At 40.9% G+C, this 27,852-nt stretch overlaps 1 protein-coding gene across 3 annotated transcripts in view; it reads right to left on the bottom strand.

Moving 5' to 3' along the window:
- Positions 1 to 665: 665 nt before the first annotated feature.
- The window catches only part of LOC103613731 (cell surface glycoprotein CD200 receptor 1-B-like), a 34,537-nt gene continuing 7,350 nt past the window's right edge, over positions 666 to 27,852 (bottom strand). The window contains exons 2-13 of one of the 3 annotated variants that reach the window (XM_017731490.1): positions 23,192 to 27,327; positions 20,464 to 20,545; positions 19,217 to 19,552; positions 17,951 to 18,058; positions 14,187 to 14,569; positions 13,498 to 13,606; positions 8,591 to 8,672; positions 7,527 to 7,835; positions 6,404 to 6,652; positions 5,271 to 5,366; positions 4,420 to 4,466; positions 666 to 3,167 (exon numbers count right to left, since the gene is read on the bottom strand). In XM_017731490.1, coding sequence (XP_017586979.1) covers positions 3,033 to 3,167; positions 4,420 to 4,466; positions 5,271 to 5,366; positions 6,404 to 6,652; positions 7,527 to 7,835; positions 8,591 to 8,651 — 897 coding nt within the window. In that variant the 5' untranslated portion in view covers positions 8,652 to 8,672; positions 13,498 to 13,606; positions 14,187 to 14,569; ... (2 more) ...; positions 20,464 to 20,545; positions 23,192 to 27,327 and the 3' untranslated portion in view covers positions 666 to 3,032. The other 2 variants (XM_017731492.1, XM_017731491.1) reach the window with 2 other exon arrangements.

The following is a 27,852-nucleotide window of genomic DNA, read 5'->3' as shown; positions in this document are numbered from 1 at the left end:
GTCACGCTCCCAGGCTTTTTTTTTAAATTTTTTTTTCTTGTGACAATGTGCAAATATCTCACTCCAATTTGCATCACTTTTTAGTAGCTCTCTCACAATGATTATTCAACAAACAGTCAGCATTTTCCTGCACATTTTGGCAAGGCCATTTTGGCAGTCTAAAATACCTGACTTGCTTAAATTTGCTTTCAGTGCAAATAAAAACAGTATAGAGTCACCAAAAGCGTTCTTATAATTAAGGGAGAAAAAAGCATGATAAATATACTCACAAAAACATTCTCAAGCTGCTTATTTTTGAGACCTATAAGACACAATTTGAATTATTCTTTGGGTTACACCACGTTGCCTGTCCCATGCAAAAGCAGCATGACAGAACATATTTAAGTTATTTATTTCTCATTCTCAAAATACTTAACAGATCAGCTCATCAGCCCAAAAAGCAGGGCACACATAGCTCTGGTGATGTCAGGCAGAGAGAAAGCCACCAAAGCCCACCCCAAGAGCTCCACATATGACAAAACCCTGCCCTTCACCAGTCACAATCAACAGTGAAAGTACCTACAGAAGCTTTATTGATGTCCCAGCCTTTCTTTCAACCACCCCCATAGCCACATTATTCTCCTTGGCCTAATAAGTTTTATTAATCATACACAACAAGCCTGAAAAGCAGGAGGGCCAATTTTATTGCAGAAGGAAGATACAACAATTAGGCAGCTGAGACCTTTTAATGCCTGCAACATGTGAGTTCCCCTGAGCTGTGCACTGCTAACTCAAGCTTTTTGTTGGCAATAAACAGGTTATGATCAAAGACTGATTATAATGCTGTAAGATAATTTTCTGCGAGGTTGAAGCAGGACTGGCTCTTGGGCCATCCCAGAAATAGGAAATCAGGCAAACCATAGCCCACACGGCTGCTAAGAGCTGTGGAACCACCAGGAGAGCCCATTTCACCAAGTACCTGCAGCATGAATGGACCTATGTCATTGCCAGAGCACCTCAGTTCAGCACAAAGCCTGTTCAGAACTTCTGGGTTAATGGAAGTGCTGACACATTGCAGGTGACTGGACCAATTCCACCACATACAAATTAAAGGTGAAAATAAAGTTACGAGTGTGAAAACCATAGTTTTCAGCCAGGGCAAATAATCACAGTGATGTTCCTTCACAGAGCTTCCCCCCCACACCATCCAACTGTCCAAGTTCTGTTTTTTCTGTCTCCATTAGATCTCACCCTTCAACATTTCACTTGGTGCAAAGGGGTTATGAAAAGGCCATACATTACACCCTAATAATCACAGCACACATGCACTAGGATTCCCAGAAGCACACTCTTCCACAGCCTAACTCTCTCAATTTTAACAGCCCTGTCATCCTTTGGTCTGGCTGCAATGATCCAACTTCTGAAAAAGGCACAGACTGCTGTAGCTGTCCGTAAAAACAATCCATGCTCACTTACCACACTGAGCAACACCAGCCCAGGAACCCAGGTTTAGACCTGACTGAGCAGTTCCTTAAGCAACAAGAGATCTTCCCCTCTATTTCAGAAGCTTCCAGTCACAAGTGACCTCTCGACAGCACCTTGGACTAAGGCGCTGCTGTGGATTTCATTGGAGCTACAAAGCACTCTTCCTATCATTTCAAACCTATTTGCACTAATTCCAAGCTGTCACTTATTTCTCCCTGATGTTTTACACATGAAAAAGTGCTTCTCCCTCCCCACAGAAGACATGATGGAGCTGCACACAGCTCTGAGAGCAACGCGTCACTGACATGAAACACCACAGGAAAGGCTTTTCTTGCCCACCAGTCGTGGTAGCCAGCCTGCCTCCTGGAGGCCCTTTTCCTTAAGGCAGAGAGTCTTCATGCCTTTCTGACTAAAAAGAAAGACTGGAGTGATGTCAGCAGACATCCATGTCTATTAGAAGTGACAAAGTGCAATTAAAAGGCACTGGGAGATGCTCATGCCTAAGAATACTGATGGAGCAGAGATGACCCTGCAGGACCAGCAGAAAAAGTCTCTTCAAAACACACATTTGAGTGTAGTTACTGCTGCATTAGTGTTTGGAAGGTCTGACAGACCTGACCAATGAAAACTGAAAGCAACAACCAGTCTGTGGACTGTTTTTTCAGCTTGGGGACATGAAGATGAGAAGAAATAAATGGTGTGGTAGCGCTTGGGTTTTTTCCTTTGTTTTAAACAAGCACACAACCTGCGTTTTATACAAATTAACACTTCTGTTCTCATTAAAACCATGCTGTGATCTCACTTCTCAGAAACCGGTCAACAAACATTTACCCAAATAGCCACAGAAATCCTTTAGGTGAATATTTGCTTATTTGCACATTTACTTTAAAGAGTCTCCAAAAATTGCCCATTGCAGTTTCTCATTTCCATATCCAGTAAAATATTAAATTGGTTTTATTTTCCATCAATTATCAATGCAAACAGAAAGATTAATTGAAAAAGAAATATGTTAAAAATTTAAAAATAAACAAAGATGTCAAATACTAGAATGTCATCTGCCGTGTGCAACCATCTACCCAGAAAAAAAAGCAAAACAACAGAACCAAAAAAAACCTAAAACTCTCTTATTTCTGCATTTCTGTTAGATGTATTGCTTTGACCTTCTGTGTTTTGGGGTCCCCCCGTGTCACTCTCTGGTTTCCAACACAGAACTTTAAAGAGAATCCCATTACCAAAATGGAAAGAAAAGTGCTGTATTTTCACCAGCAGTCTGGTTCTCTGGCACAGAAATACGTCAATTATTGTTTTGAGGAAAGGCAGCACATACCTTAGAGTCCACTTTCAAACAAAATTAAGGCAGGTATTTCCCTAACTCAATCCTTGAAAGTTCCAACTTTTTTGAAGTCTGTACAAATATTTAGAGAAAGATAAAAACAACTTACTAGGACGGGCTTTTCTGCCCCACCATCATCAGCTCAGGAAAGGCAAAGGCTTTTGTGGGTAAGGTCTGAGGCTGAATAGTTGACGTACAAGTTCAAGTAGCTGAGTATCATTAGTAGCTGAGCTGGCTAGTTGTCCCTATGCTGTTGTAAGCATACATAAAGACGTCTTGTGTTGTAATTCTCATAGATTCTCTCTGGAAAGTCATGAGGCTTGTCTGCTTCTCTTCTCACACGTGAGGGCGTGAACTCAGAGGTTTTAATCTGCAACAGGAAGAAAAACATGTACCATTATATGATATTGGATAATTTTGTGGAACCATCATTCCTATAGATCCCAAACAAAAAGCAAGAGCAGAAGAAACCTGGTAGGTAATATGACTGTTGCAAAAGAACTTTAAGTGATTTCTCTGAGCTTTCTGAGCAAAAAGGAAGAGCACAGAGGGTGAAACATGAACGGCCAGAGAAATGCAAGAACAGCCTTCACAAAGCTTCAACAGAACAGCCTTTGAAATTCTTTTTCTTGATATGATTGAAAACAAATATTGGCATATTGGTATCAACAGTAAAATAGATGAAAATGAAGAATGCTAACTTCTCTGAAAACAAAACATCAAAACAAAATGAAAACAAAACAAAAAACAAAACCAAAATAGACAGACCACAAACAATCCAGTTTAGGCACCTAAAATCATTGGAAGACTTTGATCTCTGCAACTCCCACTCTCATCAATGAAATTGTCCTGAATGCCACACAAGAGCATATCAGGAAAGTAATCATTCTAACTTCAGAGCACTCTGACTTGTTTTGCAACAAATGAGGCACATGACCATTAATTAAATCATGAGCAGAAAACAAAATAGGAAATAATTGGTCTTTTCATGTGCATTAAGTGAGGCAGAAGCCCTGAGGAAAAAGCAGTGTATTTTCATTCTGTTAAATATATATCAAAAAACACTGGAATTAGAGAGTAAGTAAAAGTTGTGGTGGCAGATTTATCACTGCAGTTTCCTGGCTTCTAAGTATATGAACTGCCACTTAAAAAATAAAAGTTTCACAGCTGTGTTTGTCTCCAATACAGAGAAACAAAGTGGACCCTTTTCCCTCACTGTAAAAGGGATGTCTGGTTCCATCCAATCTTTAATCAGGCAGGTTTCTGCCATTAAGAATACACATTCTTAAACAAAACATCTGAGTTAAGACTACTCTGTGAAGCAGAAATATGAAAATATTGAGTTTTGGGAGAGTCCAAATTCAGCATTGTAAATGTAACTTATGGGCAGGAAATGCACTACACCACTCCCTTTCCAGTGCTTAAACAATTGCTCAAATACTCAGATTACATATGAAGATGGGGACATCCTAACAATAGAAATCCTCACAGAGGAGGTGTTCCTCATTGCCCCCTCCAAGTGCACACAGAGCTAAACGGGAGGTTTGTCACAGTAGACATGTTGCAAAGAAATTACAAGTTTTAGTGAAGAATACATCAAAAACTGCAAAAAGCCCACTTACTGTAAAGTGTTCTTCTGGGCCATGCGCCCTTTTACGTAACCAGCGAGCTGAAAGTAGGATGTCAGGAAGTTAGAATGGTTTGATGGTGCAGGGTTATACAGCTGTTATATGTGGGGCTCTCCTCTAGCTGCCCTCAGCTCTTGAAAGACTTTCTTCAAAATACAGTTACACTCATATGTTAACTTCTTATTTGTTTTTACATCCTGTTCCTTAACAGGGGCTTGTTTTGTTTTTCCCTTCATTGAAACTTTTGGTCATGCTGGATGTCCTGGTTTCTACTGGGGTAGAGTTCATTTCCTTCTTAGTAGCTGTGTTTTGCATTTAGTATGAGAAAGGAACAAAATCAGCTGTCTAATATGCCCAATGCACAATTATCTGAAAGATATCAAAGTATGTATATTTGCCTATTCTTAGTCTTGCTCAAGGGAAAACTTATGAGTGCTGATGGAAACAGAGCTCATTTGTGTCTGATCATTAGTTTGTGAACTGTCATTCTTAAGTATAGAATTTTGTGCCAGTAAGTGCAGAGCAAACAAAATAATTCTAAAATCTCAAAGCCTGCCCTACTCTCAGAAAGCACCCTTTTTCATCCTGGATGAATCTCTGACATGCCTGTAATGCATAATAATATCATAATATCATAATATCTATGGCTTTTTCAAAACTCCAGACTTATTTTAAATTTCCACCCCTTATTTTATTACGACTTCTCCAAAAGGACAGTGCATATGTGAACATTTTCCTCAACCCTTGCCTCCCACCTCACTCTCAGCAATAAAGTGCATGTCCTTGTACCTGCACATAGTCAGCAACGGGATTGTAACATATTTCAGGGTCATCAAAGGACTCACCTCTGCACCTGAAAATCAAGCATGAAGTCACACCAGTGACAGCAGCGACACCTGCAGCTGCTCCTATCAGGATGTATGGAAGAATGTGGGAAGTGCCTGAGAGATGAGAAAAGAGAGCAAGTTACCGAGCTAGATGTCAATATCCACAGATTTGTGATGTTACTGCCTACCTTGGCTGGAGGAAAAAGCTAATCCTCTGCTTTCACAGCTCAAACAAGCAGCGAGAAACTGATGAGATGTCTGGATGCCAACCAGCAAGAAGAAGCTGCCTCACACATCCACTCATTTGTGTGTACAAACACATTTTCATTTTCAACTCATCTGCCTTTACACTCTCCTTTTCTTCAAGTACTATTTGCCCTGAACAACAGAACTGAGCAGCCATCCCTGCAAAATTCTGTTAATTAATGACTGGTCTATGCTGACTTCTGTCCTTTGTGCCACTACCAAGGTATTTTGATGATATAAGCACTTATTCAGCTATTCTTACAAATCCTACTTCCAACAGGTCCAGCACAGCCAGAGGAGAAGCTAAACTTTACACTTTACTACCTTTGGAACACTTGAAAGTCACAGACAGACATTCTCCAAGGAAATTTTCTCCAGACCATCACTACTGTGGAAAAAATGTTGTGGGGAAGGCGCTTTTAGATTCGTTCTTGTTTCTCGCTGTCCTACTCTGATTTGAGTCACAAGAAATTACTTTCTCTCAAGTCTCTTTTTCCTGTGACAGTAATTGGTGAGTGATCTCTCCCTGTCTTAACCTTGACCCGCGAGCTTTACGTTGTATTTTTCTCCCTGTGTTATTGAAGAGGGGGAGCAATAGAGCAGCTTGGAGGGCACCTGGCAGCCAACCAAGGTGAACCCACTGAAAGCAGAATAAGGAATTCTTGTAAAACAGAACAGGAATTGAAAGAAAAACACACTGAAAGCTTCTCCGTACAGTGCCACAAAACATCTGGTTTCAACTAACTCAAAATTATTAATTTCTCTCTCAACATGCTCTAGGACTTTACCTTATAACCACTCTAACCCAGCTCCAGGGCCCCAGCATTTAGTGGGAACAGCTGGACAGAACAGCACAGAGGAGCCCTAGGCATGATGAAGTGCAAGCACAGAATAACATTATTTACATGTCAGGTCCATGAGCAGAGTCTGGTTCATGGCTGGGTGGGTGACCAGGCAGGTGACAGAGGGAAATGAGCTGTTGGCCCAGTTGAAGTAGCTCACTCTGGTCACTGTTCCATTGGGGTGATGGAATTCTTCCTCAGAGCTGTGGTTGCTTGCAGGGATCCAGGAGATGTCAGCAGCTGGCTTTCCTGCAGATGCTTGACAGACAGCCACCCTGCTCTTGTCGTGGGTCAGGGTCACCGTAGGAGGCACTAGAGAAGAAATTTTAAAAAGCCATAATTTCTATCTTAGTTTCTATTTCTATTTCATTTTTAGCATAAAATCACCAACTGAGAAACTGAAAAACAGGTGGTATTTTTTAGTTTGTATGACCAATTCGTGAGATTTTAAAATCATTTGAAATATTAGCACATCTTTAAGGAAAAACAATACGTCAAAAAGTCTGAGGTGGACACCTCAAAAACTAGCTGGCTACATCTAAAGTACTGCTTCCTCCTGTTTTCCAAAAGGTGATGGCAGATTAGCAGATGTGATGACAGAGAGGGGTGGACTAAATAAAGCTTTACAGCTTGACTGATGAAAAGGCAGATTGCTGAGGCTTCAGGTAAAATAGGAGTTTGGATACATAGAATCCAAAATTTGATAGCAGGGAAATAAAAGAGAAATTAGACAAAACTGTTCTGCTTGAAGTCCAACAACTCATATTCTGCATTTCGCAAAACAGGGAAAAGGCCAGCACCTAAGCCTTCATCAAAAAGGCAAGATTCTGCAGGGAACAACAAGAAGATAAAATCCAAAACCAAAACAAACTAAAACCAAAAACCAACTAAAAAAACCCAACAAAAAAAAAAAAATCAAGTGACTAAAATTAATAATAATAGCAAATATAGAGTTCCAAAATTCATTTCCCATAATCTTTAGTTATATTGAGATGGCTTAATTAATATGGCCAAAACATAAAGTCTTCTTGTGTTTTTTTTTAAACTTATGGAAACCTAGATATAGTTTACCTGACTATATGGAAAAGGTGACTTGATATATTCATGATGCTTCCTAATATTCTTTTGTTCCTGACTACATTGCAAATAGAATAATTTAATTTTTGTTTTAGTGATGCAATCTTACCTATCACAGTCAGAGAAAAGAAAAAATGAAAATTCCCTTCACTGTTGGCAGTGTCACAGGTGTAATTTCCCTCATCCCCAAGGTTCACAGGGTAAATACGAAGCGCAGGGTCACAGACAGGTGAATATTTCCACGTGATCCTCTCACTGCAGTTCAGCTTTCTTGTCTCATTGTGATCACTTCTATAGGACAACAAGCAGCAACTGCTGCAATTCTTCTTCCATGTCACCAGCAGCAAAGACACCTTGGAGATATTGGGGCAACTGAGCACAGCTTCATGGCCAGCCTCTACACTCACCCTGTTGTGAGCTGCATCAGATGAGAAAAAAAAATACATTAAAAGATGCTACAGCCATCATGAAAGCACAGGAAACTCTTGGCTTCATCACCCTTAAAAATACACTTCCTGACTGTACCGGCAGCCTTGGGGCACATATTAGTATTCAGCTTCCAGATCCACCTTCCTGAATTTGGAAGGCACCATCTCCACCTGAAGTGGAGATGGTGCCTTTTTGCTGTGTACAGTGATGCTGGCAATCTGCAAGTCCTTCACTTTTTTTTTTTAGTCAACAAATTTCTATCACTTTAATATAGGCTTTGAAAAAATGATTGGGAGGGAGGGCAAAATTCACTCTTAAGGGAAAGGAAACTACTTTTAAAAACTTTATTGTGTTTCTGAATTAGGTGCCTTGCTTCAAGCGCCAGTAAAATCCAAGATAGCTGGGGAATATACACCTGTGGCACAGTTAAAACCAAGACCTCTTGGAGCAGTAGTTTAGTAAGGGACATTTGTGGATCCCTTCTATTCCAGAAATCACATCTCTCCTGCTATTGTCCCAGGTGAACAGATGGCCAGTGTTGGATTCCTACCAGATTTATCATCCTGTGCCACTCTGCAAGGCACACAATTATTTTGCCAGCTGAGGTGACACTACTCCTTTGCATTCCCACTGAACAATTGGCAAAGTTTGCTCTGGTGTACTATGAAGTTTCAGTGTCCTGGCAAGTTGGAAATACAGAGTACCGAGCAGTGCTACAAGTAGTTTTGGATCTTTCTCACTTACCTTCAGCCAGATCGATTGGCAAGAAAAGGAGCGCAGCCAGAACTGCCCATTTCTGAGCCATCCTTAGCAGAAGGAATCAGCACTGCAGAAAGTGAAGGCAAAGAAAATGGAATGTAGTAACAAATTGTTGTGCTCATCCCTTCAAAGAGAACATGTAGTAAAACCTCTGATTCCTTTGAAAGCAGAAGTTTTAAACAAGACCCTATATCTTACTGAAGAAAGTAAGGAAAAAGAGAGTTGGAAAAAAAAAAGCTACTGTTTACAAACAGTTTTTTAAATCCTGGATCTCTGGTACCACTCAGGATCTAGACATCAACTATTTGGTAAAGAAATTATTCCTAACCTTTGCATGCTTTTAATTGCTTGAAAAGTAACTCCCGTTTTGGAGCAGAACAAAAAGAGCACCCCTTCTACTGCGAGGGATCAAAGCCATATGAGTTTGTTTCCTGCTTTCAGAGAAGCCACAACGCTGCCACACGTGTGGCACAGGAAGAACAAATGCTGCCACAGCCACGAGCCAAATGCAAGAGATGGTGCTTTCCTTAAAGCAATGTGATACATGTCCACATTCAAGTCACTGAATCACAGACTGGTTTGGGTTCGGAGGAACCTTAAAAACCTTCCAGTTCCAACACCCCTGCCATGGACACTTCCACGACACCAGATCGCTCAGAGCCCCATCCAAGTTGTCCTTGAACACTTCCAGGGATGGGGCATCCACAACTGTTCTGGGCAACCTGTGCCAGGGCCTCGCCACCCTCAACAGGACTGTTTTCCTCAAAGAATTGTTCTCCTCACAACTCTAACAAAGAATTGTGGTGCATCTGGGTGAAAAGCTTTCATTACAACCTGGTAAAAATGCCAATACAACCACATTGATCTGTATTCCGCTACTAATGTGCAACAGGCAATGTAACTCTTACATTAAAAGCATCCCAAATTTCATTTTCATTCATGCAAAATCTTTGCCATAAAGGAAATATTTTGTTTTGTTTCATTTTATTCAAAGCTGTCAGAAGTTTAGGGATTTTTTTTTTTTTTTTTTGGCAATTGGGATACATTACACATGCAAAAGTTGCTTTCAATCAAAAAATTTTGAAACTTTAAAAGCTGAATTTTTTTTAACCAAAAAAAAATTAAAAGGATACATTTTGACCAGAATTATGTACTGAACTTGACCCAATTTGCAAAGAATTTCTCAGTCTCTTTCAAAAGGAAAGTAAAAGAAAAAACAAACCTCCCACAATTTCTATCAGCAAATTCACTGTTCACCAATTTTGATGGGTCCATAAATATTCATAACAGAATATTTTCACATTGGAACTTGTCCCAGAGAACTATCTTTTTTTTTAAATGCATACAAATCTCATATATGGGGTTTATTTGCTCAAAAGAACAGGCATTAATGATTAAAAATGGGACCTTACAGAAAGAACAGAGTACATTACTCTGTTTAAATATTCATGTGTGAAACACAGAATTTAATCTGCAATTTTTAAAATTCACAACCCTTGAATAGTTGTGCCTCTGAGCGAGAAGGAACTCTCAAAGTAAAATCCAAAAAGGAACAACCAAGTGCAGATTAATCAAACCCATTTAAAAGCAGCAAACCAATACTTGTGCCTCGCCTTGTGTTATTTCCTTTGATGGAATTAAAATGCCTCAATAGCTGCGTTTAAATAAATTAAAAGTTTTACTCAGCCTCGGTGGCGGTGGCTGGCACGAGACCGTGCGATATGTGTGTCACTCCTCCAGCCAGGGAACAGCACCGCTCCCGCTCGGATTCATCCCAAGGAGCGCTGAGGCTGGAGGAGAGTGACCCAGTTGTCAGCCTCAAGAGGAGCCCTCCTCATCCCGGGAACCTGGGAGGGGAGCAGCAGCAGTTCCAGTGTGCTCCGGTGCTCCGACTCTCGTTCTGGGGTGAGCAGAGAGATGTCGGCACAAGCACCCGCTCCCACTGGGACCCCTGTCCTGATGGCTGATCCCGAGACAGCTCCTGCACACCAGGGAACTGCAGAGAATACCTGGAGCTCCCCTCCCTCTCCATCCTCACAAAGGACTCAGACATAATTGCAAAGCGAGAACTATCTCAATTTAGGAGATCCCATCCCAGGTAGTCCCTGTGTTCAGCTGTACGGTTCATGAGTTTCTCTTCATTGCTGCTTCTGAGATCATAACATGCAGCTGATTCGTCTCACAGACAGATAAAGCCTCCATCCCCTCCAAAAGAGATGAGTGAAAAAAACTCTGGTTGTACACTGCTCTGAAGAGGATGTGGGAGAGCTAAACTGAGGGAAACAAACTCCTTCATGACATGAAGAACAAGTCACAACCTTAGCTGTCTGCTGTTACACATCAAACACAAGCCACAGGCCTCGAGCCATGCAAAGCACCAACTTAAAATCAGACAAATAAAAGCAAAGTCCAACATGATTAAAATATTTGCTAACACAACCTGAAAGAGGAAAAGGTCCGGTATCCATCAGCGCATCAGATGTCACCACAATTTTTTAAAGGATAACCAGTACGTCACAGAGCCATTTCCATGTTTAACTCAGCAAAATACGGTTCTGTTTTGAAGTGGAAGCACCTATTAAGGGGTACAAAAGGCCCTGCCTTAGAAGTCTGTTCTCTGTAAGACCTGTGTCTTGAGGCATGGAAGGGCTGAAAGGAACAGCAAGAAGAAGTGTTTGCACACATCTGTGTCAACTCTCTTGCTTCCTCTTATAAGGAAAACTGGTCTGCAAACCAAGGCTATGCTATTTAAAATCCAAACCCACACTTCTGGCAGTCAGAGCAGCAGCAGCTGCTTCTTCTATGCAGCATTTGATGTTTCCACTTCATCACCAAGACCACACAGCACCCAGCTCAAAAGCCTGCAGCTTTTCTGAAGTGAGAGATGCTGGTTGTATTGTACTTTCAACATCCCCAGGTCAGCCTCTTCTGCTCCCATTTCTCCCTAGCAATGGTCCTCTGTCGGGAATTCCTCAAGTCCCTCCACTGAAAATGAAGCAACAAATTACGGCAAGACTTTGGATGCCCTGAGAGGAAGACAAAACATATCAAAAGGGGCAGCATAGATAGTCCCAAAGCTGAAACCAAAAAGCTCTTGGGGGAGGGGAGAGGCTGTGTTCTTTCTCTGTTCTTAGCCATCTACCTGAGCCATCTGTGGCTGGCCCCTGACAATGCTGCAGGGTAATGAACCTTTGCTTTGACTTTAGAGCCTCCTGGTATTTTTTATTTTCTAAAAGATATCCTGGCCCTGAAAACTGATGCCTGAAATCCTGTACTAGCACAGCAGAAGACTGTTATCACTGTCATGGACTGATGGATCTGTACATCCACAGTGCATTTTCTTCTCAGACTCCCTGTTTGTCTCACAGTTGCTGGCATCGGTCAAAGCCAGAGATGATTTGAAATTCTGCCCATCCAGTTCGTGAGCTAGTTTCATCCAGTTCCAAACTACAAAGCTTTCTCTACAAACTGGGAAATAGAGAGTGGATGGCTTTCTGAAATAGAGAATTAGTCTAGTAGAAGGAGCTCTCAAAATAATCACAAGCGAGTTATACAAAACCACTGTAAAATTACAGTGTTTCAGTAAATATACATAAAGGTAAATAGGTTTGAAATTTCCTCCACAGCAAGGCAGAGATTTGTGGTGTCTATCTACTGAATTAATGAAGATACCAATATTTGGAGTAACACCAACTTTACAAAGTGTGGATTTTTTCCCCAGGGGAAAAAACAATTGCCATGCATAGTAGCTGTAATTCCAGAAAGCAGTTGGGCATCTCCCCTCTTCTCGGATATATTTACCTTTTTATCACTAGCTCATCTGGAAAATGGCTTAGTCCCATGACGTTCTTGCACAAGCCAAGGCATACTCCTCACTTCTGTAGCTGCCTTGCAGCCAGTCCCCTCAGAGAGCACTGTAATCCAGCGTTGGGAAGAGGCAGTATGAGCAAAGGATGAATGAGAACAACACCACCCCTGGTAGCTCATTCTCTTCCTTTCAGAAAGAGGGAAGACATTTGCTTTACATTCTCCATTTTATGGGGGGGAAAGCCCAACAGTTCTCGTACCTAACACCTTGATTTTCCCAGGTATAAGCCATCTGTGGCTCTCACCAATGTCAGCAAACAGATGGGGGAAAGCCCTGCTGATAATGAAGCCTGTAAAACCTGACACTTCCATGTTAAAATATCCTGATGCAATTATAACCCAATTTCCAGTGATCAAGAAAATGTATTTCTTTTTTAACTGTAGCTGATTGCACTGGGCCAGCAGGGCCATGCTCAGCAACTTCTACTCCTGGCCCTAGAGAATCCCCTTATCACTTGTAGGTCATTAACCTCAGGAGCTTTTCACTCGATCCCAATACTGCAGCAGACAAATCTATCTACCACACATATATTCACGATCTTAACAACTTTCACTCCTGCCCCTTGTGGGCCTACTGCTTTTTGTTGCTGATTTTCCAGGAAAAAAACTAGGAATTAGCAATCCACAAGTGCAATTACTGCTTTCAGGGCTGTGGATAACTAGAGAAAAATCTTCCAGACAAGTATTTATAGATGAACAGAGAGGAGATGGTTTATAGCTTGATGTTTAACTCCCAAAACACTCCGTTAAGAACCAGGACATATCTCAGGCTCCCCAAATGAAAGTTTCCTCCCCATTTTTCAGTCAGAGGTACTGGCCTCCCACTCCACAGCCAAACATGATGGAATTGCACCACAAATCCTGAACTGCAGAGAAAGACAAACCTCCAGTAATTCCTGCTTTAAAAAGAACAGAAATAGCAGAAGACCTGGTGTATAGCAGAAATAAAACCCCAGATAGTCCTTCCTCACCTGTCAGTAAGTCTTACCTGTAACATCACTAACCATGGTTTAGGCAGCACTTACCCGACCTCTCTCCTTCAGCTCTTCACTGCTCCTTCTCCTTCACACTTCAGGGAACATAATTTTCTCTGAAATCTACAGCTTACCCATTCCATGGATGGCTTTGAAGATCCTGCAAAAAGCCCCAGGAGCCCCCCATCAGCTGGGAGACAGCTTCTCCAGCCTCAAGGAGCTGCATTCTCAGCCCTCATTGGAGTCATCCAGTAGGGCATAGAAGAAGATATTTTACTTATTTATATATTTAAGGAGGAAAAAAATTGTCTCCTGTGTTTATAGAGCAGCTAGATCAACACTTACAAATATGAAGTACATACCGTTATTGTATGGCAAAGGAGGATGCTCAAAAGTTTTCTTTCATTTCCCTTTCTGCGGGTTTTTTTTACAAGTGGAATAAATTGTTTGTATAACAAAACATACCTAAAATAGAAACCCACATCTATATTGGAAAAAACTACACATCCCACCTCTCAAATGCTAAATAAAGTCATGACACCAGAGTGAGGATGCCATTTATCACGGCCTACACTCTTTTGGTGCAGTGTAATACACTGAAGGGGATGCTTGTCCTTTTTCTTTCCTCACCATATAGGTTTCTCTGCTGTCATAGACTCCCTTTCTCATGAGCCAGTTAACACCTATAGCTCCATGGTCTAGAAAAATTCTCCCTGGTGGTTTCCAGTAAAATTTCTCACCTCATTTCTCTTCTGGCAGATTTTAAGCTCCATTTGAGGCAGGATGATGCAGGAGGGTGGAGTTGCTGGGAGAAGTCCTACAACATGTCCTTATTCAGGTTTCTGCTAACCAAACTTCCCCCCCTATTTTGTAGACCAGTGGTCTGCAGGTGAAAACGTGACATAAATTCAGGTTGTCTCCCACAAACGTTAATGCTTCATGGGACTCTGAGCATTGCTGATAAAAAAATCTTCATTTTCTCATCTTCCCAGAGTGGCTTAAAATACAGCCCAGAGGGGAAGCTCCTGAGGATGGCAGAGCTTCTCCAGTCCAGGAGAACATGCAGATCACTGTCTCCTTATTCAATGTCCAAAGGCACTGTGTGAAAAGTTGAGGTGCAGCACTACGAAACAAATGAAAGAAAGGGAAGATTAAATAAGAAAAAAAAAAATAAAGCCAACTAGCACAGAGAATGCAGAAGTGTCAGAGACTCAGGAAGCCTCTGGCTCCCCACCACAAGGACTTTGCTGAATGCATTCATGCAACAGACCACAGCCTTCTTGCCACCCCTGCCCTCAGGCCTGCACAGGCTATGTACATATATAGACTACAGCTATATGGCTGTGTCTGTGCACAGCTAAGGGCTCACTTAAACTGTATGTACAAAACCCATACCTTCACTTGCTAAAAGTGTCTGTGCTGGGCCATGTCCATGTATATTGCTGTATACATGAATATTTTAAAAAATCATTATATAGAGGTGCAACTTTATGCACACGCTTGGAGCTGCTGCACTCACAGACCTCTGACACAGCAGGAAAAGTTAGTTGGCTTGTTTGCAAAGTCTCCATCACTAGAAATCCAAGTTGCACATTGCTTCCACATGGTTTATTGTCAGAGCTAGTTTATGGCTTCTCCAATTATAAAGAGTCTCTAGCTAAATGATTATAAAAATGCATCCAAAGGGATAAACCAGAGGCAACTTTGAGCTATACAGGCTTCCAACAAACCTCTTGGAAGAGAATGTCTTCCCCAAATAAGGTAATTCCTCATATAAAAGAAGATAACCTATGGAGAACTGACTGCATTTTACAGGGGGGTACCTGCAACTGGACAATGAACAAAACAACCTCACTCAGAGTCCAGATTCAGGGACTCCAGCACATCTATCCATCAGGGTTATGTACATGTGCTATAAAATTTCTCCAAACTGGTTTTAATGCAGTTAATGAGGGCATAAGGAACAAGTGGGATGAGGAATCCTGACTGAACGTATACGTGGACAGCTAGCTTGAAAACCCGTTTCCATTGAAAAAGACATTTTGATCTGGAAGCTTTGGACTAGCAGTCTATCTTTCTGTATAGGTTCTAAAAACATGTATTGCAGAATCTACTCAAAGCTGTCTTTTGCTGGTTCACACAGGACAGTTATGAGATGGATAAAGAACTTTCATTCTTTCCTCCAAAACAGGCAGATGGCATTGCCCTGGCATGGACAAAAAACAGGCACTTTCAATTTCTGAGCAGATCCTGAATGAAAACCCAGCTCTGGCTATACCATAGTCAAGGACAGGGAGGGGTCATCCTGACTTGCACAAGAGATTTTTATTTGGGAAAATTAGTGTTTTCTTACTACTGAAGGACACTTACAGAATGTCTCCCCCCACTCTCCTCGGGCCACATTATGAAATCATAATGCTGATTAGGCCTTGGCCTTGATGAACAGCATCAGGGCTGAACTTCTCTTGAGATTATCAGAAACAGTCTGTTCCCAGGAAACAGTGCTGTCTAACAAGCTTCTGGTTTTTAACAAACAACTTTGGAAACTTATTTTTCTTGCCCAGATAATAACCTGAGTTTAGGCCTAAGCTGCTGGCCAAGCCCAGGCCTAAGTTTGGCAAGGCAGACGTCTCTGAACATTGTGATCCAGTGGGAGGCTTTCCTTATTCCTTTTTATCCTTACCTTTTCGCATCCTTACCCCTTTTCCTTCCTCAACCTCAATGTAGATAATTTGTGGTTGATTTTAGTTTTAGATTGATTGATTTTACATTTTGGCATGATTTTTCTCTTTGTGCTTTAACCACCCAGTAAGCAGTAGAGTGAGCTTCGCCAGTGCCTTTTGTCACACTTTCACTTTAATATTAAACCTGCTCTTGCCAATTCCTTTGCTGGTGATTCTTTGAGCCTCCTAAAACACTCATTTGTGACAAAAAAATTAGCATTTTCTTGTTACTCAAGGCCACTCACCTCACAGAATTCCTAGTCTTGACTATGTGTCCTCTGTAACAGTATGTGCCTCTATAACAACTGTTGTTCCTAACAGACAGAATGCATAGGTATTTGGATCTGGAATTCCATTAGGTGTGTTCATGTCCCCAGTTACCATGGATATACACTGATGCTCCCCCTCTCCATGTAAAATGTCTCTCTGGTGTCTTATTACTCACAGACCTGCTGCAAGCACCTTGTTTTTATGACCTTTCAGCTCAAAGACTCATATTCACAGTTGTTGCAAAGCAGGTTATTTGGAAGCAGCTTCTATGCTTATACATAGTATAGAATACTGAACGCCAAGGAGTTAAAATCCCCCTGAGCTCAAGAGAACTGCCTCTTTAAAATTCCTACTTCATCTTCTAGAGCCTTGCAAAACCAAAAAATTCTCCCTAGTCTCTCCACAGCTATTCCTTGTAGCTGCCAGGAGGTGGAAACATAGCTTCACCAACCCACAGGAGAAGCATCATGTTGATGTGCAGTTGTACAGCGTGCTGCCTGCTGAAGAATGGTGCTAAAAATATCTGCAGTCCAAATTGGCTCATTGGAACCCAAACCATAGGCTCATACAATGCTCTCCCTGAGCCTCTCCACATCCCCTACCCCCACCTAGCAAGACATCTATACTGCTTGGTATGGGTGCCCTTAAAGCAGCTGGTTCTGTCAGATGTGGCTTACACATTTAGTTCAACAAGAATCCAAAATCAGGCTGCCTGTGATTGAAAGGCTCCCACAGCAGCAGCCATTGCAGCCCTCCAGAACTGATAAACAATCAGATCCCTTGCAAAGTGACAAAGAGATAAATTTTCACTTGGCCTATGTGTCTGCTTTGATGCTCAAAAACATTACACGTGCGTCCAAGTATGAAAAACATGTTAGAGATCAGCAGTGCTTCTCAGACAAGCCTTAGTCACCACAGAAACAAATACAGGTGTAACCATCTTCCCCTTGTCACTTAGTACCAAATCTTATGGCCTGAGAGACAAGTCCTTTCACAAAAGGGAAATCCACACAAATGCTTGGAAAAGGGGAGAGGGACACAGCACTGTTAAAATCTGTAGACAAAATAAGCTTTCAAAATATCCCAGAGCTGGGTAAAACATCACAACTTATTTTGATTTCTGTTTATAGAAGAGTGAGTTTGACACTGACTTCATTTCTGCTTCCTGTGCACTCCCCACCTTGAGCTCATCCCACTGAGAGTGGTCTCAGCTTTCTCAGAGCAAACTGAAAAGCACAGAGGATGGACTAGAAACGAGCCAGAAGATATTTCAGAGGGGAGAACAACACAGGAAATCCTTCTTTGCACAGAGAGCTGGAAAGGAAAGGAAAAAACCTCCCTGCATGGGAGGCAGGTCCCAAAAAAGTACAACTGGACAAAAATGAGGAAGGGGTGTCAATAAATATATAGACAATGCCAGAAACCCACTAGAGAGACTTGTGATTTTATAAAATTAATCATACGCCTTATTTTCAGAAAAAAAATAAAAATACATGTATTTATCTTCTTACCTTTGACAGATATCATTATCCAGGATATCATGACCACAGCCCACATCTTCTCCAGCCCAGAATCCACACTCAGAGCTTTGTTCTGTTCCAGGTAAACTTCTGTACTCTCTGTGGAATTGGAAATGCCACACCAGATACAACAATTACTAACATGCAAATAAAGGTCTGCAGAACTGCATCTTTCCTTACCTAAAAATTGGTGTCAAAAAGGTGGAGGTGTAATTCTCATTTTATTTTTAGTCAAAATATTTTGGAGAAAACTTTAAGAAGGAGAAAGGTGAATATAAGCCCTGCATTTTGACAAAGCTGGGGAACAGCTTGGAATGAATATGAATCTCAGCTCAACTCAGATCACAACCAACCCACAAAGCTCCAGGAGCTCACCACCTTGGCTATCTAGGCCAAAGAGATATTCTCTTCTGCTGGGGCATGGAGCTGAAGTCAGTGGGCACAAGTAGAAGACACCACACAGTTGAGTGTCACTTAACTGTGACCAGCTAAGACACTTTCAGAAATGACTGCACAGGGGCACTGCCACTGTATGGATCAGCCTCCACAGCCTTTCTGCACAATATTTTTTCTCTTCTAACCAGTGAAGCAGGAAAATTAAAAAGTCGGGTCAATAAGAACAAAGTAGCTCACAGCAGTGCCTGCCACACCGCAAGTCCCACTCCCTCTAAGCACCAATACTTCCTGAGGTCTACATACACCACAATGAATTCCAGAGGTGATAAGGCTGGGCTGTTTGCATACACAAAGGTCTCAATTTAAGAAAATTCATGGATCTCCATTTTAGAGAAAATAACTTTGCTACCTGGGAATGCAGCTGTGGCTATGAACCCAGAACAGATGCTAGGTGAGCTGGGGCAGACCTGCCTCTAACCCGAGACTAACACACATTTTCCCATGCTGCTTTTTTCACCCAGTTCCTTTCAGCTCTGGTAACGGTGCTCAGAGTAGAAATCCCACGGGAAGCTATTTCCATTAGCTCAGGGAAAGCCACAGCCAACCTAAAACAAATCCTTTTCACATGTCAGCCTTGCATTTAGCATGCACAGATGAAGAGACAGAGGAATATGAGACTTATTGCCCATGTCACAGTGTGGCAGCAATCAATTTCAGTTTCACACCCTAGGAGGAGAGGATACATCTTCATGAACACGGTTTTTATCATGCAGAAATTTCTCCTGAGACACCACCGTGTCACCTCCAAACTCCCTCTACAAGCAAGCCCCTGGACACACAGAGCTTACCTGTTACACTCACCATAATGAAGCGGCCCACAGCAGTTAGGAAAATATTCTTTATTTTGGTTCTGCACTGATAGCAGGCACTGTCTGACTGGCTGACTGCTTATATTTTCACAAGTTTTCAGTGAGGACATGACTTTTGCCATGGGGTCTGCACTTTGTGAGAGGTGCAAGCTTTCTATCTCCTTTCCAAACCCAGCCCTGTTTTCCTTATTGGCTCTTTTATACTGGTGAGCGTCGATTTGTGACAAGTGATTCTGTTGATGCCTGATAAGGCAGTTCCAATCCAGGTTCTTTCCTTCTTCCAGGTATTTCATGGTAGATGCATAAATGATTTCCAGCACGCTGTGTTCTGTGGTGGGAGAGTGCAGACATTAACTGAGCTGACCTTTGTGCCAGGCCAATCCCCCTCCCTCCCCATACTTCTCCACTTATTTATGCACTGTAAAAGCAGGAGCTGTCTTGTGCTTCAGATGTGGACAGAGCACCCAGGATAACAGGCAACACAATGAAAACAATACTTTTTCCTTCACATGAGAGGACAGAAAAATCTATTTCCTAACACAGATCTTGCAGCAAAGGCCTCATGCCAGCACAATATTCTCTATAAGCTTTGCTGTTCTCATAAAAATGGAAGATGAGAAAAGCATCTTCTCTTCAACAAATAAGCAAGTGAAAGCATCAGGGGAGAGGGATATTTGGGAGGGCTCTTTGTTTATATTTCTTCAATTTGAAGGTTTTTCCTTTCTTCAAATATTGAGCTGTGCCACTGAAATATAATCTAAAAGCACTGACTGGCTCAAAGCAGCTCTCTTTTGGGACCAGGTTTCACCTCCCAGCTCTCTGGGCAAAATTGAGCATAGAGAAAACAAAAGACTCAAATACATCATGCAGAGCATGGCTCAGCAGAAGCTTATTGCAATAGATGTTCTTTCTTTCCCAGAACACAGGCAGCACCTCCTGGCCACACCAAGTAACTCCTAAACTGGACTAAAAAAATACCAAAAGCCAGCAAAATTCCTTTGTAATTGTTTCTTCTCCTCAGGAGGGCACCTGCATCAAACTATTTGGCTGGCACAGGTAAGAGCCTGACTTCCAACAATATGAATATATAGAACAACATGCTACTGCCATCTCTTTTTCAATGATGGGGGGGAAAAAATGAATTCTCATTGCTTTAATTTGTACTTTAAGTAGGAGAATTCTGATGGGAGCATCAGGAAAAAATAGAGAAATTCTGAAAGAAAAAAGATTAATGCTTACCACAACATCCTTGTGTTTCAGACTAGCTTTAAGAGGCACAAGAGCTCCTTTCTTTACTTCAAAATATAGATTTTTCTTTTTCCTAGGAAAACAAAGCTGTCTTTTAGAAACACCTTAAGTGCCAGACCAGCAAGTGGAACTTGGTACACTGCTGGGAAGGAAAAAACAAGAGTCGTTTGCTTGGCCTCCATTTTCCAAATGGGTAGGTGGCTTGAGAGATTCTGTGATTCAATAAGAAACCAAACATCTAAAGAAAGTGTTTCTTTGCTTGGGGATTGATTTTTCCCCTCTCACCTTAGCCATGGAAGGACTTCTGGTTGTTCCACATTGTCCAGTCCTTGTAAGCTGTGTGGTTGTGTCCTGTGTGCTTGTGTGAGTTAAATCAGTTATTTGGGGTATGCTCTGATCTTGTTGGCAGGGGAGGACAGCAAATGGGGTTGAAAATGACAACCAAGGACTCATCTGCACTTTTCTACACTGCATAGAAGTTCCTGTGTAGGCTGTACTTGCAGGAAGTTGAATGTCTGGTTGGTTTCTGTGCTATTTTAACTATTATAGTGTTCTTCACTTATCTTTCAGCTCTCTGTTGGTGTTCTACAAGGGTCCACATTGCACTCTCTGGTATCAAACTTTCAGTTATGGGTCAGCTACCCAGGACCAGGAGATTTTGTTGGCTTTTACTAACTAAGGCCAGCTTAGCTTAGCCTTTTCTGATGGCCCAGTGATTTTCAGACACTTAGAAGACTCAGAAGACATTTCATTTTCAGAGTGCAGGAAACAAGTACAAGTTCAGTTGCTCTTTTAACAGTTCCAGAGGTGCACAGAGCCCAGTGGTTCATGGAAGGGGAATAACGGGAGCTGCCAGTTCACAGCCTCTGCAAGTCACTGAAGCAATCAAAATCATTATTATTAACAACAAGCAGTTCAGTGCCCCAGACATGTTTACTGAAAATGTAAACTCTCTGTGCAGGAAAATATTTGTTTCCAGAATTGCTTCCAAACTTCCTTTGGAAGACATGAAAGGCGCTGGCTTGAGAGCTCAGACACAAGCAGCAGCCGTTCACAAAGCATGCACAACTTTGAGAGCAGAGCAAGACTTTTTTTCTCTTTGTACTTTCTGATATCTCATGCCAATCCCAAAGCAATCACTTCTCCTGCAGAGCAAGCGGTGAACTTTGAAGTCCATTCAGCACTGGGTCTGTCAGAGCAGTGTAATCCCAGTTACTCAGCCTCCTCAGTGAAGCCTCACAAGCAGACAGCACTGGACAGGTTTCTGAGGTTTTTGTCTCAGAAACAGGGTAGTGAACAGCCTTTTTATTTGAGAAAAGTCTCGGGAGGCTTGAAGCCAGCACTGGGAGCTGCACACACATTCTCAACAGACATCTGAGCTGAGTAACACAGGAAGACACTGTGCTTAGAGCTTAGAAGAGGAAAAGCTCTCTTATTTTAACCACCAAAAAAAAAAAAAATAGCAAAGTTCCTCTTGATGAGTAAATCTAAATATGTGCCCATTTGTTATCAGGCAAGTGAGATCTCCTCAGACAGCCCAGCTTTGGTAAATCCATCAGATTCTATACAACAGTTAACAAATTTTCATTACAAGATTGCAAGGCAATCAGGACTAGGAAAAACACAGATCACAAGATCAGACAGTGTGTTCTCCACTGTCCTCCTATATCCTACATATGTCCTGCTTTAGGAACCTACCTCCTTGTGAAAGAGGGGGAAAAAAAGAAAAAGGATGGTTTTAGTTCTTGTGTGGGTTTATACAAAATCAAAATATTAAACAGTGATAAAATTTAGCTATTGAGATCCTGATATTTTTATCCTACTTTGTTAAAAAAAAAATGCATCATCATGGGAAAAATACATATCCACACAACTCAATGGTGACAAAAAGGCACCTTTTTACCCTCCTGCTTTACCTCAGTTTCAGACCTAGTTTGCTGGATTTGCTTTTCTAGAGTATCACTTCATTATTACATATCTTATACATTGGCTTCCAGAAATGACAAATGGGGTGTCAGTTTTACTTTCTTATATCAAGATTAAAAAAATTTAAAAAAAAATTTAAAAATTAACATCAAAACCCTAGAGTTTTATATTGAATTAAAAGAGGATATCAGTTAGTGAAAAGATGCACCTCTTTTTTTAATCAACATAACAAAATTAGTTATGTCAATCAAATAACAAAAAAATCAAGCAAACCTTGAGAAATCAACACTGCACTGTTAGCTAAATAATTAAATATATAACTTCACAGTATTACAGTAGATCAACAGACTAAGATAGTCAAGTGACCAAGCCCTCAAATGAAAACATCAGATTATTGCCACTCATTAAAGTAACTCTAGGAGTTTAAGACAATGACAACATCCTTCAATTACCTTACTCAATACAAATGCACTTTAAATGTTCACTAGGTACTTTTCCCTTTTAGTACAGGAGGGTTCATTTCTATCATTCTCTTTTTCAAAAGGACACAGTGAGCTTTAAAAAGATGTGTAAGAGTTAAATCATGCGACAGCTTAAAATGCAACCATTAATATAAGAAAATCTGCCTCGATGAGAAGTTGTGGTTTAAGTTTAGGAAATCATTAAAGAACTCTGCTGGGAATCTCTCATGGGCACAGACAAATGAAAACCAAGAGATAACAGTGTTACTGTCCCCTGCAAAGGCAAAAAAAACCAAAAACCAAGAGAGCAGGATAAATTATTCACTGCTTACCTTCTTGAGATCTTGTCACTGGCTATAAGGACTCAAACCCTGGACCTTACTGCCATGGACAGGAGTTTCATTCAGGCTTATGATGGCTTCCCCAGTGACAAAGAACTTGAAATTCTTCCTCCACTGGATGACCTGCCAAGGAATCAACTTCAGCTGTGTCTGTGGATAACAGGATTTTTTCCTTTTCCTTCTCTGGTCTTTACTTCTTGAAAGGGCATGTCCCACTCATTGCAGCTCTGAATCCAGTTCAGCACTTCAGGATCATTTAGGATCATTTCTTTAGGCCCAGATATAGTCAATGTCAGGATGATCAGGGTGATTTTCAAGGCAGGTAGTAAGCGAAGATGAAGGTAGGTGTTTTCTAGAAAGTTTGTGTCACCCTCCATCTTCCAGGGGCATAAGTTCTGCTGCCACCAAAACCAGTTTTACTCTTACAACCAAACCAACCTTATTTCCAGGTATGCATTTTATTGTGATTTATCCTGTCCTTAGTACTTTAGGCATGGTTTCCTGGTTGGATCTGTTGCTTATTTGGAGGGAATTTTAAAAGAATAAATATAAGCTCATATAAATTCTGCTGGCTTTTACACTATATTAAAATAATTATATTATATACTATTTTTTTATTTATTAATCTTGGCTTCAAATAGGGTCTAGGTTTACATCCCTCCCAAAGCTTATAAAATAGTTTTCAATAGTTACACAGGAAAAGGGCTGCATTCTGCATTTCTGCAGTGCCAAACATAGCAGTAGCCATTTTCTTTTTGTGATAACAGATAACAAGCCTTTCAAAGCCACAAAGTGACAAGAACTAATAAAGACCAGGCATTATCCACCCTCACGTTTCTATTAAAAGTTCTATAAGCATCACAAAAGCCTCATCAGAGCAGAACACAATAGTTCTCCCAACACAAAAGCCAATATACAGTGCCCAAGAAGATGGAAACCTACAGGAAGTTTGTATTTCTCTTTGCCTTCAAGGCTACATTCAGATTTTTCCATTATGTTCACTGATCTCAGATAGGAAGGTAAATGAATGCCAGTCCAATTTAAATCCTTCTTGGTGCAAGAGTGAATGCACCCAGTAAGAAATTTGATGCAGAAGTTAGGTCCTAATTAGCTGAGGCTAAAGCACCCAAGCACTCCAAATATCAGTTCAATCTGATCTTAGGGTAACGAAATTTCAGAATAGAGTCTTCACTAGCAAGGTGAAATTAAATACTGACTACTACAGAGAGGTTAATGCAGAAATTAGGGACATTTCCTTGAAGGATTACAGACTTGGGGGATGGGAGTGGGACGAGATAGGACACAGGGAGCCGGAAGAGGAATGGAAGAAGGGAAGAGAAAGAGCAATCAATGCCTTAGGCCTGGGTACTTCCTGCCTCACTGAGCTGTATTTTTTGGAGGAAGAGTATATGCTTTCTCTAGTAATTGTATAAGCACCTTTTCATCATACTCTTTGGGGAAAATAGTAAAATAGACATAGTCGTTATTTATATGTCTCAAAAGCTTAAAAGAAAAGGAACACTGTCTACTGTCAAATTCAGAAATCTATCTCCAGAGGGCAAGAAATGCATGTGCAACAAAGAGGTAAGTAACTTACACTGTTCTTTCATAGGTCAAGTGAAAAAAACCAGTTTTATAAGGGTACATACTGTAGTAAAAAGAAAGATCCATGTGCTGCATGGAAAAAGCCAGACTTGTAAATTTATGGCATTATTTTTTATGTCTCAGCATCTTGCATGTCCAAAGAGTACCAAATGATAGAGCAATTGAAAGGCAAAAGTGAAGAAATACACATCCAGAAAAGGCCCAACAGGATGAGCTGGAATGAAAAGTCTTCTCAAGGTACCAGGGCCAGCAGGAAGGGCTGAATTCCAAAGGCATTGCCTTTCAAGCAGCGTTATTCACACCAACATCAGCTGCAGTTACCCGAACAGTGCTGCAGCCTGATTGCTGTGCATGCATGTGAATATATCCACGTGTACTGCCAGTTACTAGAACAAACACATTGCTCCACCAAAAAGCCTACTTAGCTTGTATAAGTCCTCATTTTTAAGACCGTTGAAATTTTGCTGCAACAGAAATTTCCAGCTTTTTAACACTGATTTCAGTCTGACACGACGGCAAAAGAAGCTGCACAGACCTCACAGTTACCTCAGTAACAAATCCTGCACTTAAAGCCCAAATTAATGATCGATACAGAACATTCTAAAGAAGAAAGCATTGTTTAGAGTTTATGTTCTCTAGTAAAAAGGGCACTAGAGAAGACAATTCAATATTTAGAGTGAACAGAGCAAAGCCTGGGGCAAGAGGACTGCCACTGTAGTTCCTTACTGACAGGTCCAGGGGATGGAAAACCTCTCTTTGCTGCAAACACAGGGACAGCAAATGCTTTTTTTCCTCTCCTACTTTTTAGGAAGGCATAAGTCCAAAATGCTCGAAGGGTATTCTCTCCTTCCTCTAGAATCCTGCAAACCAGCAGGATTGCAATATTTGCTTCTCCTCTTTTTTTTCTCTGACTCTCTTTACCATGTCAGGAGAAGAGAAAGAATTAATTACCACTTACCTTTGTACAGGGTGACTGATGAATATTCATTTGGTAGCTCAAATGGACTTTGCTTCAGGATTAAGGAGGACTTCAGTGAACCAAATATTTCCATTACCAAATCACATGGTGCCTTATACATCACTTGCCAAACTAAAGTGGAAAAACCATCACTGACAAAAGAAGGGGCAAAGGGAAAGGGCTGTAGTGATTTTGAATACCTTAAATACAGGAATAAATAAATCATGCTTCCAAATATTTGGAAATGAATTTTCATTAACTGCTTTGTTATAAATCCAAGAAAAGGATGGCACTGCAAGGAGAGCAGCGAGCCTGTGGTCAGCAAGTATCCAGTTAGCAATATAGGTGAACAAGCACTATTTAGCAATCCTCATTACATCAATTTTTAAGGGATGTACATGCTCCCAGGCAAGAAAGTGAGTCACCATCATAAAGAAGGAACATTTTTGCACCCAAATAGTCACATAAACCTTTTGTCAACAGAACAATGTTGGCAGTGTTACAGATTATTTGAGCACAACTTTATCTTCCATACCAAACATATTAACTGTATTCATTCAATGTTAGGGCTAGACTCCTTGTAAAGTTGTGTTAATAACAAAAGGCACCTTTTAGTTAACTGAACTTTGTTACTTTATACTCCTATTAAAGACATTAAATATATACTTTACCTGTGAATTTAGTGAAATCAGAGATCCTAGCAAGTACCAAAATTAGGAACAAAGGTGCTTCCCTCCATCCACCCAACACACTGAGGAAATCATATGAACAATTATAACTACTAGAAAATGCTTTTTTCTGATCACTTATGTTAACGCAGGTGCGTTTCACAGAAACGTTTCTAACCAAACACCAGGAAAGCTTTGGCAAAATAATTAGAGAAAGTATTTTGTAAATCTGATCCCACAGGATAGCACCATGATAATAGAAACCAAGGTCCATATACTACTACAACCAGGCTACAGCTGAAAAGGGACATACTTTGGAGAAAGCAGATCCCCTGTGTCTAGTCCCTGTGCTAACAGAACCACACCACCTAAGTCACTGTGGCCAACTCCTGCATTATAGGAATATTATGAGTTAAAAGGATTTTTTCAGATTTTATCACTTTTCACTGTGTTAAAAAGTAAAATATCTTCTCTCCTTTTTTTTCTTAGTTATGTTCCTCATTTTTGTGGCTATATGAAAATGCTTGAGAACATTCTTGCAAAAGGATCAAGAGCCAGAAAAGGAGACATTACAAGCTGCCTTTACTCTGATCAATTCTCAAATAATTTTCATTCTACTGGTGGAAGGATAGGAGAAGTTTTGAATTTCTATGTTTCACTAACATTTTACATTTGTGTAGCATCTGATTATTGAAAAACCCTGCTGGGACACAAAATTACCTCACTTGACTATTGCAGTGGCACTACAATGGAAAAATAAATCTTTATTCAAACGCAGAGTTGTTTCCTCGTATGCTGACCTGAGATCCTTGTAGAGTTCCCATCTGCACTGTGCTTGGTTGCAAAACTGTGAGCCACTCTGATTTCCTCCATCATCCAGCCTTTGTCTGACTTGCCTGAAAGGTTGCAAGCAGAGGACAGGGCAGGTTTGACTTGTCTGGTTCTTCTAATATCGGGGCTCGCTTACTTCACTTTGTAGGTTTGAAGCGGTACCAAAAGGAACAACTCCAAGTCACAACAGGCTTGCAAATCCACTTAGAGTAAGTGGATTACAGTAAGGCTTTTATAACATCAGTGACTGTTCTCTTGCAGCACATTTGGGTTATGATGATTTCAATTACCTTCCCTTTGAATTAAACAGTTGAAGCAGACAGCCAGGGAAAACACAGGTATTACTTCTAATAATCCAATTCCACAGCAAGCTAATGAGAGAAATAAGTAGTTTTAAAGCTTTTCAAAACTGAATTAGATTTTTTAACAAGAAGTTCACACAGTCAGTTTAGTAATTGGTATTCTGAGATCTCAAATGTGGAGGCTTCCCTCTGTGTTAGAAACACCTTCAGGTCAGTCCATGTCCACAAGTATAGCCTGCACATGCCCATGGATCACGGATAAGATATGCCCTTGTGACAGACTGACCC

The sequence above is a fragment of the Corvus brachyrhynchos genome, unplaced genomic scaffold (genome assembly GCF_000691975.1).
Source record: "Corvus brachyrhynchos isolate BGI_N302 unplaced genomic scaffold, ASM69197v1 scaffold152, whole genome shotgun sequence".
In the NCBI taxonomy this organism is placed as follows: Eukaryota; Metazoa; Chordata; class Aves; order Passeriformes; family Corvidae; genus Corvus; species Corvus brachyrhynchos.
Note: the sequence above shows the minus strand (reverse complement) of the source record. Positions and strands in the feature narration are given on the sequence as shown.